This window comes from Microcaecilia unicolor, chromosome 1 (assembly GCF_901765095.1).
Source record: "Microcaecilia unicolor chromosome 1, aMicUni1.1, whole genome shotgun sequence".
NCBI lineage: Eukaryota > Metazoa > Chordata > Amphibia > Gymnophiona > Siphonopidae > Microcaecilia > Microcaecilia unicolor.
Window position 1 is genome coordinate 525,656,650 of NC_044031.1, and position 17,970 is coordinate 525,674,619.

Consider the following 17,970-nt stretch of genomic DNA (forward strand, 5'->3'; position numbering starts at 1 on the left):
TCTAGGAGTTTTTTTTTTTTGAGGGAAGAGAATTGCTCCCTATTCCTACTCTAGGCGTAGGTACGCTCCTACTTCTCGGCAGCCTGCCCAGGCTCAGCCCCAGTGCGCTCGTTCTTGTCAACAGCGTTCGTCTAAGGCCCATTCTGCTCTCCAGCAAAAGCAAGGGATGGGCTTTTGACTGGCTCCAGTTCAGCATAGCCTCTGTAAAAGTGTTCGTACCAGACGACTTGCCGGTAGGTAGGAGGTTGATATTTTTTCAGCAAAGGTTGGCTCTCATAACCTCCGACCAGTGGGTTCTTCAAATAGTCCGGTTAGGATACACCCTCAATCTAGAATCCAAACCTCCAAATTGCCCACCAGGAGCTCATTCTTAAAGCTCCCAGCACAGGCAGGTACTTGCAGAGGAACTCCCTGCCCTTCTAAAGGCCATTGCGATCGAACCCGTTCCACCAGGGGAAGAAGGGCTGGGATTCTATTCCAGGTACTTTCTTGTGCAAAAGAAAACGGGGGGGGGGGGGGCCTCCCATCCTAGACCTAAGGGGCCTGAACAAATGTCTGGTTCGAGAAAAGTTCAGGATGGTTTCCCTGGGCACCCTTCTTCCCCATGATTCAGGAGAACAATTGGCTATGCTCTCTGGATGCTTACACACACATCTCGATACTTCCAGCTCACAGGGGGTATCTTCGATTTCGGCTGGGAACACAACACTTTCAGTACTGCGTACTGCCCTTTTGTCTGGTGTGTGCGCCCAGGGTGTTCACAAAGTGCCTGGCTGTAGTCACAGCATTGCTACACAGACTGGGAGTGTATGTGTTTCCTTATGATTGGCTGGTGAAGAGCACCTCGGAGGCGGGCGCTTTACAGTCCATGCAAATGTCTATTCAGGTGCTAGAACTACTGGGGTTTGTGATCAATTATGCCAAGTCCCATCTCACCCAGTTCAAAAATTGGAATTCATTGGAGCAGTGTTGAACGCAAAGACAGCTTGTGCTTAACTCCCCAAGGCGAGGTCAGACAACCTCCTTTCCCTAGTGTCCTTGGTTCAAGTGTCTTAACAGATCACGGCTCAGCAGATGTTGAGACTTCTGGGGCACATGGCCTCCACAGTTCACGTGACTCCCATGGCACACCTACACATGAGATCAGCTCAATGGACCCTAGCTTCCCAGTGGTATCAAGCTGCTGGGAGTCTAGAGGATGTGATCCAACTGTCCACCGACTTTCGAAATTCCTTGCAGTGTTGGACGATTCGATCCAATTTGATCTTGGGACGTCCATTCCAAATTCCTCAGCCACGAAAAGTGCTGACGACGGATGCATCTCTCCTGGGGTGGGGAGCTCATGTAGATGGACTTCACACTCAGGGAGCTTGGTCCTTTCAGGAAAAAGGTCTTCAGATCAATCTCCTGGAATTGTGAGTGATCTGGAACGCTCTAAAGGCTTTCAGAGACCGGCTGTCCAACCAAGTCATATTGATTCAGACAGACAATCAGGTTGCCATGTATTATACCAACAAGCAGAGGGCACCGGATCTCGCCCTCTGTGTCAGGAAGCCATCCAGATGTGGCTTTGGGCTCGCCGTCACGGCGTGTTTCTCCAAGCCACTTATCTGGCAGGTGTAAACAAAAGTCTGGCCGACAGACTGAGCAGAGTAATGCAACCTCACCAGTGGTCGCTGAACATGGACGTAGTCTGCAAGATCTTCCGAGCGTGGGGCACCCCCTCGGTAGATCTTTTTGCCACTCAGATCAATCACAAGGCCCCTCATTTCTGTTCCAGGCTTCAGGCCCATGACAGACTAGCGTCAAATGCCTTTCTCCTGCATTGGGGGACAGGCCTCCTGTATGCATATCCTCCCACACCTCTAATAGGGAAGACTTTGCTGAAACTCAATCACTGCAGAACCATGATTCTGATAGCTCCCTTCTGACCGCGTCAGATTTGGTACCCTCTTCTTCTGGAGTTGTCCTCCAATGAACCGTGGAGATTGGAATGTTTTCCAACCCTCATCACTCAGAATGAGGGGTCTCTTCTACATCCCAACCCTGCAGTCCCTGGCTCTCACGGCCTGGATGTTGAGAGCTTAGAGTTTGCCTCCTTAGGTCTTTCAGAGGGTGTCTCTTGAGTCTTTCTTGCTTCCAGAAAAGATTCCACGAAGAGGTGTTACTCTTTCAGATGGAGGAGGTTTGCCGTCTGGTGTGACAGCAAGGCCCTAGATCCTCTTTCTTGTCCTACACAGACCCAGCTTGAATACCTTCTACACTTGTCAGAGTCTGGTCTCAAGACCAACTCCGTAAGAGTTTATGCTAGTGCCATTAATGCTTATCATCGCCATGTAGAAGGTAAGCCTATCTCTGGACAGCCTTTAGTTGTTTGCTTCATGAGAGGTTTGCTTTTGTCAAAGCCCCCAGTCAAACCTCCACCAGTGTCTTGGAATCTCAACGTTGTACTCACCCAGCTGATGAGATCTCCTTTTGAGCCACTGAATTCCTGCCATCTGAAATACTTGACCCGGAAGGTCATTTTCTTGGTGGCTGTTACTTCAGCTCGTAGGGTCAGTGAGCTTCAGGCCTTGGTACTGCATGCACCGTATATCAAGTTCCATCATAATAGAGTAGTCCTCCGCATGCACCCTAAGTTCCTGCCTAAGGTGGTGTCGGAGTTCCATCTGAACTAGTCAATTGTCTTGCCAACATTCTTTCTCCGCCCTCATACCCGCCCTGGCGAAAGAAGTTTACATACCTTGGACTGCAAGAGAGCATTGGCCTTTTATGTGGAGCGGACACAGCCCTTCAGACAGTCCACCCAGTTGTTTTTTTTTTTTTTTTTTTTTCAATCCCAACAGGAGGGGAGTCGCCATCGGAAAACGCACAATCTCCACTTGGCTAGCAGATTGTATTTCCTTCACTTATGCCCAAGCTGGGCTGACTCTAGAGGGCCATGTCAAGGCTCATAATGTTAGAGCCATGGCTGCATCAGTGGCCCACTTAAAGTCGGCCTCCATTGAAGAGATTTGCAAGGCTGCAACATGGTCATCAATCCACACATTCACATCTCACTACTGCCTTCAGCAGGATACCCGACGCAACAGTCGGTTTGGCAGAATCTGTTTGGCGTTTAGGATCCAACTCCACCCCCCTAGACCCATTTTTGTTTTGGTCCAGGCTGCACTCTCAGTTAGTTGATTTTGGTTTTAGGTCAATCTTTGTTTTGTCCTCGCCGTTGCGAGCTTCAATTGACCAATATTCATTGTTTTGAGTGAGCCTAGTTGCTAGGGATACCCCATATGTGAGAACAAGCAGCCTGCTTGTCTTCGGAGAAAGCGAAGATACTTACCTACAGCAGGCTGATTGTTCTCACAAACCCGCCCTCCTCCCCTTTAGAGTTGTTATTGTTGTTCCTTGTTTATATGCTTTTTGATTTAACTAAAGAGGCATGCTCACATGGTGGGCGGGGAGTCGTTCGTGCATGCGCGGTTCGTGCTGCCCACGTGATGGAACTTTCCTGAAAGACTTTGACTTTTATTTTGTTTGCAAAATTTGTTTACCAATTTCTGGGCCACCGTGGACGATGACCCACATGTGAGAACAATCAGCCTGCTGTCCTCAGAGAATACCTGCCACAGGTAAGTATCTTCGCTATTCTACCAGTGCGTCGAGCGGGAAATCAGTGTGCGCATGCGTGCTGCACGCACGCCAGAAGACTGGCAAAACTTTTTAAATATTTTGCTTGCAAAATGCTGATTCCTGGGCCGACGCGGACGTCGACCCACACTTTATGCTTCATAGACAGTGGTGTGCATTTGAAATGATACAGGAAATGTCAGACAAATCCTGTCTTTTAATGTCATTTTAAAAATATAGAGATAGAAAAAAATCTATGAAAATCTTTTGTTTTTATTGTCAACAATAGTGTACTATTGTGCACAGTATTTGAGAAACCATAAAGCAAAAAATGTTTTAAACAAAAGTCAAAACTCAGGAATGACATTAAAAATGTATATACATTTTTACTTGTTCCCCTATTCATTAATATGTTGTTTTAAGCAGTGATCATCTTTTAAGTATATCTGTCATCTATAGTTATTTGACATAATTGTAGTTGGTTCTTTTACGGTTATACAATAATGTAAACATAGATATGAACATTGTAAGCATTCCTTCTTTTAGGTGATGCTTCTTCAGTACTTATGAACAAGTTGAAGTGTCCCCATTGCAACTATGTAGCCAAGTACAGAAGAACACTAAAAAGACACTTGTTGATTCATACTGGTGTGAGATCATTTAGCTGCGACATCTGTGGGAAACTGTTTACTCGAAGAGAACATGTCAAAAGACATTCCCTGGTAAGTAGCAATTTAACTATAGTTAGGATCTCAACATTTATGAGATTCTGTATACCTTTTTGATTTATAATAACAAACAGGGTGACAGTGTAATTTAGATGTTTTGCTTAGCCATATGACGAGCAAATTGGAATGGCTTGCATGTTTTAGACAATCAAATATTCTACTTAAATATTATTTAAAATGATGTTTTATAAATATACTAGTAAAAAAGGCCCGTTTCTGACACAAATGAAATGGGCGCTAGCAAGGTTTTCCTCGGAGTGTGTGTGTTTGAGAGAGTGAATGTGCGAGTGTGTGTGAGAGAGAGAGTGAGTCTGGGTGTGAGTGTGAGAGAATGAGAGTGTGTGTGAGAGAATGAGAGTGTGTGCAAGTGCGTATGTGAGACAGTGTGAGAGAGAGTGTGTGTGAGAGAATGAGAGTGTGTGCAAGTGCGTATGTGAGACACAGTGTGAGAGAGAGTGTGTTTCACACAGATACAGTGTGTGCAAGAGAGTGTGTGTGTGAGACACAGACTCTCTGTGAGACTGAGTGTATGAGACCAAGAGAGTGTGTGAGTGACTGTGTGACACGTAGAGAGTGAATGTGATACAGTGTGAGACATAGAGTGTGTGAGAGACAGTGTGTGAGAGAGAAAGACATTGTGAGAGAGAGAGAGTGTGTGTGTGTGACAGAGATACCTCCCCCTCTCTCTGGTGTCAGGCCCCCCTCTCTCCCTGTCTCTGGTGTCAGCCCCCCCCCCCCCCCCCTCTCTGGTGTCTGAGCGTTACTGTGCAGGACGCTGAGCTCTGGCTGTACTTCAAGGAACTGACCAATCCTATTTAATAGAATGCACCTCCAACATTCTGAAGCCGAAAAACCTCGTGTGGTTGTTCACTTCTGCTTGTGACGAACCCGGAAGTACGTGATGTCAATTCAGGAGATGGATACAGAGAGCAGGAATGCCTCAGCCATGCAGTCAGCTTCAGAATGTTGGAGGTGAGTTTTATTATATAGGATAATTCCACAACTATAGGAAGGGCATTAACAATAAATGGAAATTCAGTTCTTGGCATTAAGCAAACTAGCTGTATTAAAAAAAAATTAGTACCTTGAGGTAAGAATCAGAACATGTGACTATAGGAGTTACTTTCAGAGGACAAACAGCTGTTTCTGAAGCTGCAATTTTACCCAACCACCCACCCACTAGGGACCAAACTCTTAAACTGTTCAGATCCTTGGTGACAGTTTGGCTTGCTGATCATAAAACAAAACACAAATATTACATGATTTGAAAATTGAGTCTTAGCCTTGCAGAGAAAATTTTTGTTGGAGTTTCCTGGTACAATAAGGAGTGTTCCAAAAACAGATAAATAAATGCTAAAGGTTCCCGAAACCTTCTCAATGCTCCAACACTGCTAGAAAGTTGAGGAAACAATTAATGTAGCATGAAAAAAGCTGTGGGGCCTTTTTACTGAAGCACAGCAAGTTTCTGCAGTTAGCGCGTATTATGCTCCACCCACCTGTGGGTGTGGGCCAAGTGATCGTGAAGACCTCTAGTACTGCACTGCCAACAGGTAGGCATGGGCCGAATGACCATGAAGACCTTTGGGTCTGCACCTCCCACCCATAAGTGTGGGCCAAGTGACCGTGAAGATCTCTGGTACGATCCGGTTCCCTCTCCCCCATTCCTGAGCCTTAACCCAGCACTCCCAGCATGGACCCAGGTTCTTCCAGAGGAGCTGTAGATCTCAAGTCTGTTGTTTACTTTTTCCACTTCAACACTTCAACGTTGTCCAAAACATTGTAATCCAGAAAATAAACAAAAACACTATATTCAAACACAGACGGTTTCCTTGCCAAGCATCCACTTGTGGAGCTGTCGGGACCTTTTTTTAATGAGTTCAGAGTCAGGTGTAGCACCAGAACCTGCCCTCCTCCTTCGTAAGTTATTCTTCATAGCTTATTCTGGTAGCATTCCAACCCACAGGTAGCGTTCCAACAAGTAAGAATCACAAGGAACAATAATAATAGTTCAGTACCTCCTTCCTAGCAGTGCAGTCTTCAGTATTTGGTCCAGCATCCTCTCGCTCAGTCTTCACACAGGAAGACTGATATCTCAAGTTCGTCTATAGGTCCATAGATAACTCCTCCAAACTCCACCTCATTATTGGATTGGACAGAAATCTTGATCCCCTGCTCTGATTGGAGGGACTAGGTAGGCTCTCTTTTGTGTTCAGGTGATTTCCCTTTCCTGCATTTATTTCCAGGGATTGATCTTGCGTTTCACCAGGGACTGCTCGTATATCACTTCCTGTGTGGGCTGAACCTAATTCTGGGCTTCTAGTCTCTGTTTCCACCATTTTCCCTATCTCCAGGTTCTTCCTAAGTGATGGGATATAGACCCCATCACACCGTGTTGCAAAAAACTAGTGTATGGTAAGTGCAAAGCTTGTGTGGTAAATGCAGGGGGTGTGCCCAACATCTGCCCTGCAGTTACCATACTGGACAGACATAGGAGATGATGGCAGATAGACCTGTATGGTGCGTCCAGTCTGTCCAACAAGATAAACTCATAGCTTAAGGTATGATGCGATACTATATGTGCCTACTTGATCTTGATTTGGCTTTGCCATTTTCGGGGCACAGACCAGAGAAGTGTGCCTGGCACTGGCTTTGCTCTCCAACTACTGAAGTTGTCATTGAAGCCTCACTCCAACCTCTCCAAATCTGTCCAGCCACGATTGGGGTACAGACTGTAGAAGTCTGCCCGGCACTGGCTTTGTAACCAATTACTGGAGTTGCCATCTAATCACAGTGCAGGCCCACATAGAAATAGAGCTGCCATGGCGGCACATCATCCTTGTTTAAGATCTAATTTTCCAGTGCACCTTCCCCCTCTACCAGGCTCAAGAGCTACCTTACTGACTTGAAAACCTGTGACCTGAGCACATAGCCCAGTATCTGTTGTGGGTCTTTATTGGTGTTACTGCCAGTAGCATAGCTATGTGGTGGTGGTGGGGGCCCTGGGGGAGTGGTCGCTTCCTGGAACAGATATTCAGAGAAAATGATGCCCATGCACCACAGACACCTCGTACTGCTAACTTTTCCTCCCGGTTGTTGCCTTCTTGAGTCTGCGGCAGGCTAGAGGAAGTGCAAGCTTCCCTTCCCTTTCCCTAACTGATTTCGCACCGCTGCCTCCCTGACTGATTGGCTGCAACAAAGTGAAGTCGTGCACTGGGCCATAGCCCTGTGTGCTCCACTGCCACCTCTGTCGATTTCCCTCCTCCACTCTCCCTCCTCCACCCTCCCTCTAATTTCCTGTTTGGGAGGGAGCGGAGGAAGGAAACTGGCAGAGGAGCCAGTGGCATGCATAGGGCTATGACCACTCGCACGGCGTAATTTTTGCTGCAGCCAAGTTGGGGAGGCAGTGGCATGAACAAGGAGCTTGATGTCAAAAAGTTGAAAGCCATTAGTTGTGTATTTTCTTCCTTTCTCTTTCCTCCGTGCAGCCATTTGTCCTCCTTTACCCTAAACAAACCATGCAAGCAAATCTAGGAGCTGCTGTTTCCATGTTGTCGTTTTTTTTTATTGTAGGTAGCATTTTTATTTGATTTCACTTATATTTAAACACATTGGCTTGTGCAGCATATGGATGTATACAGAGGAAATATTGGTTTTATCTGTTAGAGTAGTAATTCTAAATTTTAAATTATTGTGTCATTTGGAGGGGCTGGTTATAGGGACTCCCTGTGTTCGTGCAGAGATGTTTTCACCTAATAAAGGGCCACCAAAACAGACATCATGCTGTGAGAATCAGGTGCTTAACAATCAGACATTATTTATAAGTACATTTTTTTTAACATTTAATTTGGTTGAAACCTGGGAGCATTTAACATCTTTTTTTCCTGTGCCTACATCAAAAGTAAAAGATGGCAGGTGGGAACTTGCTCCTTCTGTTTTGTGGATTGCAGTGGTATTTATGAAAATGCATTTGCCTTTTTATTACTACTATTTCACAGAGAAGTACTGAATAATGAGTGAAGGGCTTCCTTCATGCAGAAGTTCTAGCCAGTCAGTCTAAATGTGCCAACATTGTCCAGTTCAGTACACTATTAGCTGCCAAGTTCATACAAAGTTAATTGTTTATGTTCAATGGAAAATAAATCTGTTGGCTCAGGCTGCCTGCTATGTGACTATTCCATCACTGTTTCATTATTGCTACCAAGTATTACATATTAAGGGCATTTGCTTTAAACTTTGTTTTAATTCATTTTTCCAGTCCTTACATGTACATGGTTTTGCTTTTTAAACCCAAAAGTGTGAATACTAAGGGTGGCTGAACAATTAGGTATAAACTGTGTTTATTCTGACTTGTTTTGGACTGCTTTTGGAAGGCTGATTTGTACATCTGCTGTCTAGAATTTTGGAAGATGAAAATGAGGAAATAAAAATTAAGTTTTGGATGTACTCTGTAGAAGTTGTTTATTTTTGCTGTGTGTGTGTATAAATGCCTGTTTTGATGTGTGCCTGTGATACTATTTTAATAACTGTCTATACTTATGGCTATGATTTCTGAACATGTGGCATCATTAAAGGGCAAACTTTTAAATGCCCAGTTGGGTATATATGCTAATCTCCACTTTGTTAAATATTTCAGACATACCCATGTACTTGCTCCCATGATATGACTGAATTCTGTTATTCTGTCTCACTGTATTTTCAAATGTAAGCCACATGGAACATGAGTTTGCTTGGGATAATGTAGGATATAAATGTAAAAAAAAAACCCAAACTTTATCCTCCATCTTTTAAGACACTGCCTATCCATCTGAATGGTGATGGCACAAGGAAAGCAAGTTTGGTCCAATGACGACTAACTCAAAATAACCTGTTCTTTAGCTGGGATCTAGTATTACCATACTGAAAATGCGACCATACCATGCCTATGTGGTTATGTTCCACTAATAAGTTAAACAATTAACTGGCTTTCTTGAAAGGATTATATAAACTTTGGTTCTCCGAGGACAAGCAGGCTGCTTGTTCTCACTGATGGGTGACGTCCACGGCAGCCCCTCCAATCGGAATCTTCACTAGCAAAAGCCTTTGCTAGCCCTCGCGCGCCGATGCGCACCGCGCATGCGCGGCCGTCTTCCCGCCCGAAACCGGCTCGTGCCGGCCAGTCTTCTTTTGTCCGCGCTCGGTACGGTCGTGTTATCGCCGTTCGCGCCCCAAAGGTTGACCTCGCGCGTCGTTTATCGACTGTATCTTAAAAAAAAAAAAAAAAAAAAGGTGTTGGAAGGAGACCTTCATGGTCTTTTCCCTTCCCATACGTCCAGTTTTTTGCCCCGGTAAGTTTTCTTTCGTCGTCGGGGTAGGCCCTATTTAGGCCTCGGTCGAAGTTTTTCTTCCCCTATTTTTTGCGGTGCCATTTTCGCCATTTCGAGTTTTGATCTCGCCGGCGCGATTTTTCCGCCCATGACATCGAAGTCTTCCAGCGGCTTCAAGAAGTGCACCCCAGTGCGCCCGGGTAATCTCGCTCACTGACAGGCACGCGTCGTGTCTTCAGTGTCTGGGGGCTGGGCACCGCCCTCAGGCCTGTAGTCTGTGTTCCCTTTTACAAAAGCGGACTCAGGTAGCGAGATTAGCTCAGTGGAACGTTTTGTTCTCGGGCTCTTCATCGGCACCGGGAGTATCGACTGCATCGACGTCGTCAGCGCCTGGACCATCATCTTCGTCCCCGAGTGCATCGAGGCATCGGCCCTCTGCATCGGGGCGTCATCGGAAGGCGTCGTCGGTGGTATCGAGACCTCCTCGTCTGCTGATGTCGTCGGACGGTGGTGCTTCGTCTGGAGTGCAGGTGAGGGCTGTCCATTCCCCTGCTGGTGGCGGTGAGCCTTCGGGTGGGTCTCCCCCCACCCTGAGGGCTCCTGCGGTACAGCCCCCCCCGAGACCGACCTCCTTCGGCCTCGGCCCCGAGGAAGAGACGGCTGGATTCTACGTCCTCGTCGGTGCCGGGAAGCTCCGGTGACATGCTTCGTTCCAAGAAGTCGAAGAAGCATCGTCACCGGTCTCCTTCCCGTGTCGGCACCGAGAGCTCTGGGTCGCCGAGGGAGTCGGCACCCAGTAGGCATCGGCACCGAGAGGACCGCTTGCCCTCTGTTCAAGAGGTGTCGATGCGCTCCCCTTTGGACAGCCCGGAACAGCCTCCACGCCCGGAACAGACTCTGACATCGACGCCTGCATCGACTTTCATGCCTTTTTCTGCAGCCGCTCTGAACGAGAGCCTCCGGGCCGTTCTCCCAGAGATCCTGGGAGAGCTGTTGCGCCCTACCCCTCCGGTACCGGGGGTGCTTGCGCCACCGGTACTGTTGAGTGAGGCGCCGGCTGGCCCATTGCCCAGGGTGAGGTCTCCGGCATCCGACTGCGGTCGCCTCCCAGGAAGGCTCCCCAACCACGTCGGCGGAGGGAGCTTCGCCGGTGCGGGCAAGGGAGTCTACCTCTCGACGCCCACACCGTGGCCGTGGTTCCATGGAGTTGAGCCGGGCATGGTTGCAGACACAGGTCCGTGAACTTGTGTCTGACACCGAGGGTGAGGCCTCGTGGGAAGAAGAGGAAGACATCAGATATTTCTCTGACGAGGAGTCTGAGGGTCTTCCTTCTGATCCCACTCCCTCTCCTGAAAGGCAGCTTTCTCCTCCCGAGAGTCTGTCTTTCGCTTCCTTTGTTCGGGAGATGTCTACGGCCATCCCCTTCCCGGAGGTTGTGGAGGACGAGCCCAGGGCTGAAATGTTTGAGCTCCTGGACTATCCTTCTCCACCTAAGGAAGCGTCCACAGTACCCATGCATCATGTCCTCAAAAAGACATTGCTGGCGAACTGGACCAAGCCTCTAACTAATCCCCACATTCCCAAGAAGATCGAGTCCCAGTACCGGATCCATGGGGACCCAGAGCTGATGCGCACTCAGTTGCCTCACGACTCTGGAGTTGTGGATTTGGCCTTAAAGAAGGCCAAGAGTTCTAGGGAGCATGCTTCGGCGCCCCCGGGCAAAGACTCTAGAACCTTGGACTCCTTTGGGAGGAAGGCCTACCATTCCTCTATGCTCGTGGCCAAAATTCAGTAGTACCAGCTCTACACGAGCATCCACATGCGGAACAATGTGCGGCAGTTGGCGGGCTTGGTGGACAAGCTCCCCCCTGAGCAAGCCAAGCCTTTTCAGGAGGTGGTCAGGCAGCTGAAGGCGTGCAGAAACTTCCTGGCCAGAGGGGTGTATGACACCTTTGATGTTGCGTCCAGGGCCGCTGCTCAAGGTGTGGTGATGCGCAGACTCTCATGGCTGCGTGCCTCCGACCTGGAGAATAGAATCCAGCAGCGGATTGCGGACTCGCCTTGCCGTGCGGATAATATTTTTGGAGAAAAAGTCGAACAGGTGGTAGAGCAACTCCACCAGCGGGACACCGCATTCGACAAGTTCTCCCGCCGGCAGCCTTCAGCCTCTACCTCTACAGGTAGAAGATTTTTGGGGGGAAGGAAGACTGTTCCCTACTCTTCTGGTAAGCGTAGGTACAATCCTCCTTCTCGACAGCCTGCGGCCCAGGCTAAGCCCCAGCGCGCGCGCTCTCGTCAGCAGCGTGCGTTTCAGCAAGGCCCCTCGGCTCCCCAGCAAAAGCAAGGGACGAGCTTTTGACTGGCTCCAGCAGAGCATAGCCGACATCAACGTGTCAGTGCCGGGCGACCTGCCAGTCGGAGGGAGGTTGAAAGCTTTTCACCAAAGGTGGCCTCTCATAACCTCCGATCAGTGGGTTCTTCAAATAGTCCGTCAAGGATACACCCTCAATTTGGCCTCAAAACCTCCAAATTGTCCACCGGGAGCTCAGTCTTACAGCTTCCAGCACAAGCAGGTACTTGCAGAGGAACTCTCCGCCCTTCTCAGCGCCAATGCGGTCGAGCCAGTGCCATCCGGGCAGGAAGGGCTGGGATTCTATTCCAGGTACTTCCTTGTGGAAAAGAAAACAGGGGGGATGCGTCCCATCCTAGACCTAAGGGCCCTGAACAAATATCTGGTCAAAGAAAAGTTCAGGATGCTTTCCCTGGGCACCCTTCTTCCCATGATTCAGGAAAACGATTGGCTATGCTCTCTGGACTTGAAGGATGCCTACACACACATCCCGATACTGCCAGCTCACAGTATCTGCGATTTCAGCTGGGCACACGTCACTTCCAGTACTGTGTGCTACCCTTTGGGCTCGCCTCTGCGCCCAGGGTGTTCACAAAGTGCTTGGCTGTAGTAGCAGCGGCACTTCGCAGGCTGGGGGTGCACGTGTTCCCATATCTCGACGATTGGCTGGTGAAGAAGACATCCGAGGCAGGAGCCCTGCAGTCCATGCAGATGACTATTCGCCTCCTGGAGCTACTGGGGTTTGTGATAAATTATCCAAAGTCCCATCTTCTCCCAGTGCAGAAACTCGAATTCATAGGAGCTCTGCTGGATTCAAGGATGGCTCGCGCCTATCTCCCAGAGGTGAGAGCCAACAACTTGTTGTCCCTCGTCTCGCGGGTGCGAGCGTCACAGCAGATCACAGCTCGGCAGATGTTGAGATTGCTGGGCCACATGGCCTCCACAGTTCATGTGACTCCCATGGTCCGCCTTCACATGAGATCTGCCCAGTGGACCCTAGCTTCCCAGTGGTTTCAGGCTGCTGGGGACCTAGAAGACGTGATCCACCTGTCCACGAGTTTTCTCAAATCCCTGTATTGGTGGACGATTTGGTCCAATTTGACTCTGGGACGTCCTTTCCAAATTCCTCAGCCACAAAAGTGCTGACCACGGATGCGTCTCTCCTGGGGTGGGGAGCTCATGTCAATGGGCTTCACACCCAAGGAAGCTGGTCCCTCCAGGAACGCGATCTACAGATCAATCTTCTGGAGTTGCGGGCGATCTGGAACGCTCTGAAGGCTTTCAGAGATCGGCTGTCCCACCAAATTATCCAAATTCAGACAGACAACCAGGTTGCCATGTACTACGTCAACAAGCAGGGGGGCACCGGATCTCGCCCCCTGTGTCAGGAAGCAGTCAGCATGTGGCTCTTTGCTCGCCGTCACGGCATGGTGCTCCAAGCCACATATCTGGCAGGCGTAAACAACAGTCTGGCCGACAGGTTGAGCAGGATTATGCAACCTCACGAGTGGTCGCTCAATTCCCGTGTAGTGCGACAGATCTTCCAGGTGTGGGGCACCCCCTTGGTAGACCTCTTCGCATCTCGAGCCAACCACAAAGTCCCTCAGTTCTGTTCCAGGCTTCAGGCCCACGGCAGACTGGCATCGGATGCCTTCCTCCTGGATTGGGGGGAGGGTCTGCTGTATGCTTATCCTCCCATACCTCTGGTGGGGAAGACTTTGTTGAAACTCAAGCAAGACCGAGGGACCATGATTCTGATTGCTCCTTTTTGGCCGCGTCAGATCTGGTTCCCTCTTCTTCTGGAGTTGTCCTCCGAAGAACCGTGGAGATTGGAGTGTTTTCCGACCCTCATCACACAGGACGAAGGGGCGCTTCTGCATCCCAGCCTCCGGTCCCTGGCTCTCACGGCCTGGATGTTGAGAGCGTAGACTTTGCCTCTTTGGGTCTGTCAGAGGGTGTCTCCCGCATCTTGCTTGCTTCCAGGAAAGACTCCACTAAGAGGAGTTACTTCTTTCTGTGGAGGAGGTTTGCCGTCTGGTGTGACAGCAAGGTCCTAGATCCTCGCTCTTGTCCTACACAGACCCTGCTTGAATACCTTCTGCACTTGTCTGAGTCTGGTCTCAAGACCAACTCTGTAAGGGTTCACCTTAGTGCAATCAGTGCATACCATTACCGTGTGGAAGGTAAGCCGATCTCAGGACAGCCTTTAGTTGTTCGCTTCATGAGAGGTTTGCTTTTGTCAAAGCCCCCTGTCAAGCCTCCTACAGTGTCATGGGATCTCAATGTCGTTCTCACCCAGCTGATGAAATCTCCTTTTGAGCCACTGAACTCCTGCCATCTGAAGTACTTGACCTGGAAGGTCATTTTCTTGGTGGCAGTTACTTCAGCTCGTAGAGTCAGTGAGCTTCAGGCCCTGGTAGCCCAGGCCCCTTACACCAAATTTCATCATAACAGAGTAGTCCTCCGCACTCACCCTAAGTTCTTGCCAAAGGTTGTGTCGGAGTTCCATCTGAACCAGCCAATTGTCTTGCCAACATTCTTTCCCCGTCCTCATTCCTGCCCTGCTGAACGTCAGCTGCACACATTGGACTGCAAGAGAGCATTGGCCTTCTATCTGGAGCGGACACAGCCCAACAGACAGTCCGCCCAATTGTTTGTTTCTTTTGATCCCAACAGGAGGGGAGTGGCTGTAGGAAAACGCACCATATCCAATTGGCTAGCAGATTGCATTTCCTTCACTTACGCCCAGGCTGGGCTGGCTCTTGAGGGTCATGTCACGGCTCATAATGTTAGAGCCATGGCAGCGTCGGTAGCCCACTTGAAGTCAGCCACTATTGAAGAGATTTGCAAAGCTGCGACGTGGTCATCTGTCCACACATTCACATCTCATTACTGCCTGCAGCAGGATACCCGACGCGACAGTCGGTTCGGGCAGTCAGTGCTTCAGAATCTGTTCGGGGTTTAGAATCCAACTCCACCCCCCTAGGCCCATGTTTGTTCTGTTCCAGGCTGCACTCTCAGTTAGTTGGTAAATTTTTTAGGTCAATCTCAGTTATGTCCTCGCCGTTGCGAGGCCCAATTGACCATGGTTGTTGTTTTGAGTGAGCCTGGGGGCTAGGGATACCCCATCAGTGAGAACAAGCAGCCTGCTTGTCCTCGGAGAAAGCGAATGCTACATACCTGTAGAAGGTATTCTCCGAGGACAGCAGGCTGATTGTTCTCACAAACCCGGCCGCCTCCCCTTTGGAGTTGTGTCTTCCCTTCTCTTTGTCTTGCTACATATGAGACTGGCCGGCACGAGCCGGTTTCGGGCGGGAAGACGGCCGCGCATGCGCGGTGCGCATTGGCGCGCGAGGGCTAGCAAAGGCTTTTGCTAGTGAAGATTCCGATTGGAGGGGCTGCCGTGGACGTCACCCATCAGTGAGAACAATCAGCCTGCTGTCCTCGGAGAATACCTTCTACAGGTATGTAGCATTCGCTTTCCATGACCAGGGACACACACATATACTTATTTATTCAGTATCATAATTCCTCATGTACAGCCATAAAACAACCTTTTAGGGTGGATAGTGTTCACAATGAACTCCTTTTATTATTGACCAGATAGATGAGAGAAGAGTTTTCAGTTTTGGCACAGTATAAGTCATCACAAGAACAAAATATAAGAAAACCAATGGACTGAATTAGGGGTTTACAGCCCATTTAGTTATGTTTAAACAAAAGAGATCTGCATGAAACAAAGTATTTATTTTTATTTTGACTTTAAAACCACTTGTCCCTGAAACATACCTCAAAACAGAATAATCCATCTGTGTGTATCTAAAATGTAAACTTCTAAAAAACAGATGAAAACACTAAAAACTAACCTGTTTAAAAAGGCATACCCTACCGATCCAACATAAATGCCTGATCTCTGCAATACAACAAAACTAAACAACGTAATAGACACAACACAACTCTTCCTTTGTATTTATTTATTTATTTTATTTTATTGCATTTGTATCCCACCTATTTGCAGGCTCAATGTGGCTTACATGATTATGTTAACATTGTCATACCAGGATATCAGATACAGTAGAATTGTGCATAGTTTGAGTGAGGAAGGATAGAAGAAGGAAGGGAGTGATTAGGGTAGTTATAGAGGGTGGGCTTTCATAACTAATTGGGTTGGTGGGGTATATTAGTGAGGCTGTCGGTTATCGGTTCTCATTGTAGGCTTTGTTAAAGAAGTATGTCTTCAGAGATTCCCTAGTGTGGCTGTGCCACATGAACTTTATCTTACCACAACATCACTTTGTATTTGTGTACACCGGAGTCTGTAATGCCTCTCCGGTATTATGTAAGCCACATTGAGCCTGAAAATAGGTGGGAAAATGTGGGATACAAATGTAACAAATAAAATAAATAAAAATACATAAGAACATAAGCATTGCCATACTGGGACAGACTGAAGATCCATCAGACTCGGCATGCTGTTTCCAATAATGGCCAGTTTAGGTCACAAGTACCTGATAAGATCTGAAAACAGTACAATACATTTTATGCTGCTTAACCTAGAAATAAGCAGTGAACTTTCCCAAGTCCATCTTAATAATGGCTTATGGACTTTTCTTTTAGAAAGTTGTTCAATCCAGAAATCTCAGCTGAAACCCAGGCCAAAGTATCAGCCTGCCTATCTGACATTGCTGCCTGGATGTCTCAGCGCCATCTGAAACTAAACATATTTCCCCCTAAACCAACCTCTCCTCCTCCCCCATTCTCTATTTCTGTGGATAACACTCTCATCCTTCCTGTCTCATCAGCTCGTAACCTTGGGGTCATCTTCGACTCCTCCCTCTCCTTCTCTGCACATATTCAACAGACTGCTAAAACCTGTCGTTTCTTTCTCTATAATATCGGCAAAATTCGCCCTTTCCTTTCTGAGCACACTACCAGAACCCTCGTCCACACTCTTATCGCCTCTCGCTTAGACTATTGCAAACTTGCTTCTCACAGGTCTCCCACTTAGCCATCTCTCTCCTCTTCAATCTATTCAAAATTCTGCTGCATGACTAATATTCCGCCAGGGTCGTTATGCTCATATTAGCCCTCTCCTCAAGTCACTTCACTGGCTTCCTATCCGTTTCCGCATACAGTTCAATCTCCTCTTATTGACTTATAAGTGCATTCACTCTGCAGCTCCTCAGTACCTCTCCACTCTCATCTCTCCCTACATTCCTCCACGGGAACTCCGTTCACTGGGTAAATCTCTCTTATCTGCACCCTTCTTCTCCACCGTTAACTCCAGACTCTGTTCCTTTTATCTTGCTGCACCATATGCCTGGAATAGACTTCCTGAGCCGGTACGTCAAGCTCCATCTCTGGCCGTCTTCAAATCTATGCTAAAAGCCCACCTTTTTGATGCTGCTTTTAACTCCTAATCCTTATTCACTTGTTCAGAACCATTATTTTATCATCCTCACCTTAATATTCCCTTATCTCTTGTTTGTCCTAATTAGATTGTAAGCTCTGTCGAGCAGGGACTGTCTCTTCATGTTCAAGTTTACAGCGCTGTGTACGTCTAGTAGTGCTATAGAAATAAGTAGTAGTAGTAAAACCCCGGTAAGCTAACTGCTTTTACCACATTCTGTGGCAACAAATTCCAGAGTTTAATTACACGTTGAGTGAAGAAATATTTTCTCCTATTTGTTTTAAATTTACTACTTTGTAGCTTCATTGCATGACCCTTAGTCTCCTCAGCTGTCTTCTCAAAGCTGAAAAAGCTTTTCCTCCTAGGGAAGTTGGCCCATCCCCTTTATCATTTTCTTTGCCCTTCTCTGTACCTTTTCTAATTGCACTATATCTTTTTTGAGATGTGGTGACTGGAAACACAGTATTCGAGGTGCGATTGCACCATTGAGTGATACAGTGGTTGATGGGGCATGAGTGCATTATAAAAGGGGACCTTCCTTGTCATCAAGCAGAT

General features: G+C 47.9%; 1 protein-coding gene across 1 annotated transcript in view; it reads left to right on the plus strand.

Moving 5' to 3' along the window:
• Nucleotides 1-17,970, plus strand: part of ZBTB10 (zinc finger and BTB domain containing 10) — a 137,994-nt gene that overhangs the window by 103,932 nt on the left and 16,092 nt on the right. The window contains exon 4 of the mRNA XM_030215886.1: nt 4,171-4,346. Coding sequence (XP_030071746.1) covers nt 4,171-4,346 — 176 coding nt within the window. The remainder of the gene's footprint in view (nt 1-4,170; nt 4,347-17,970) is intronic.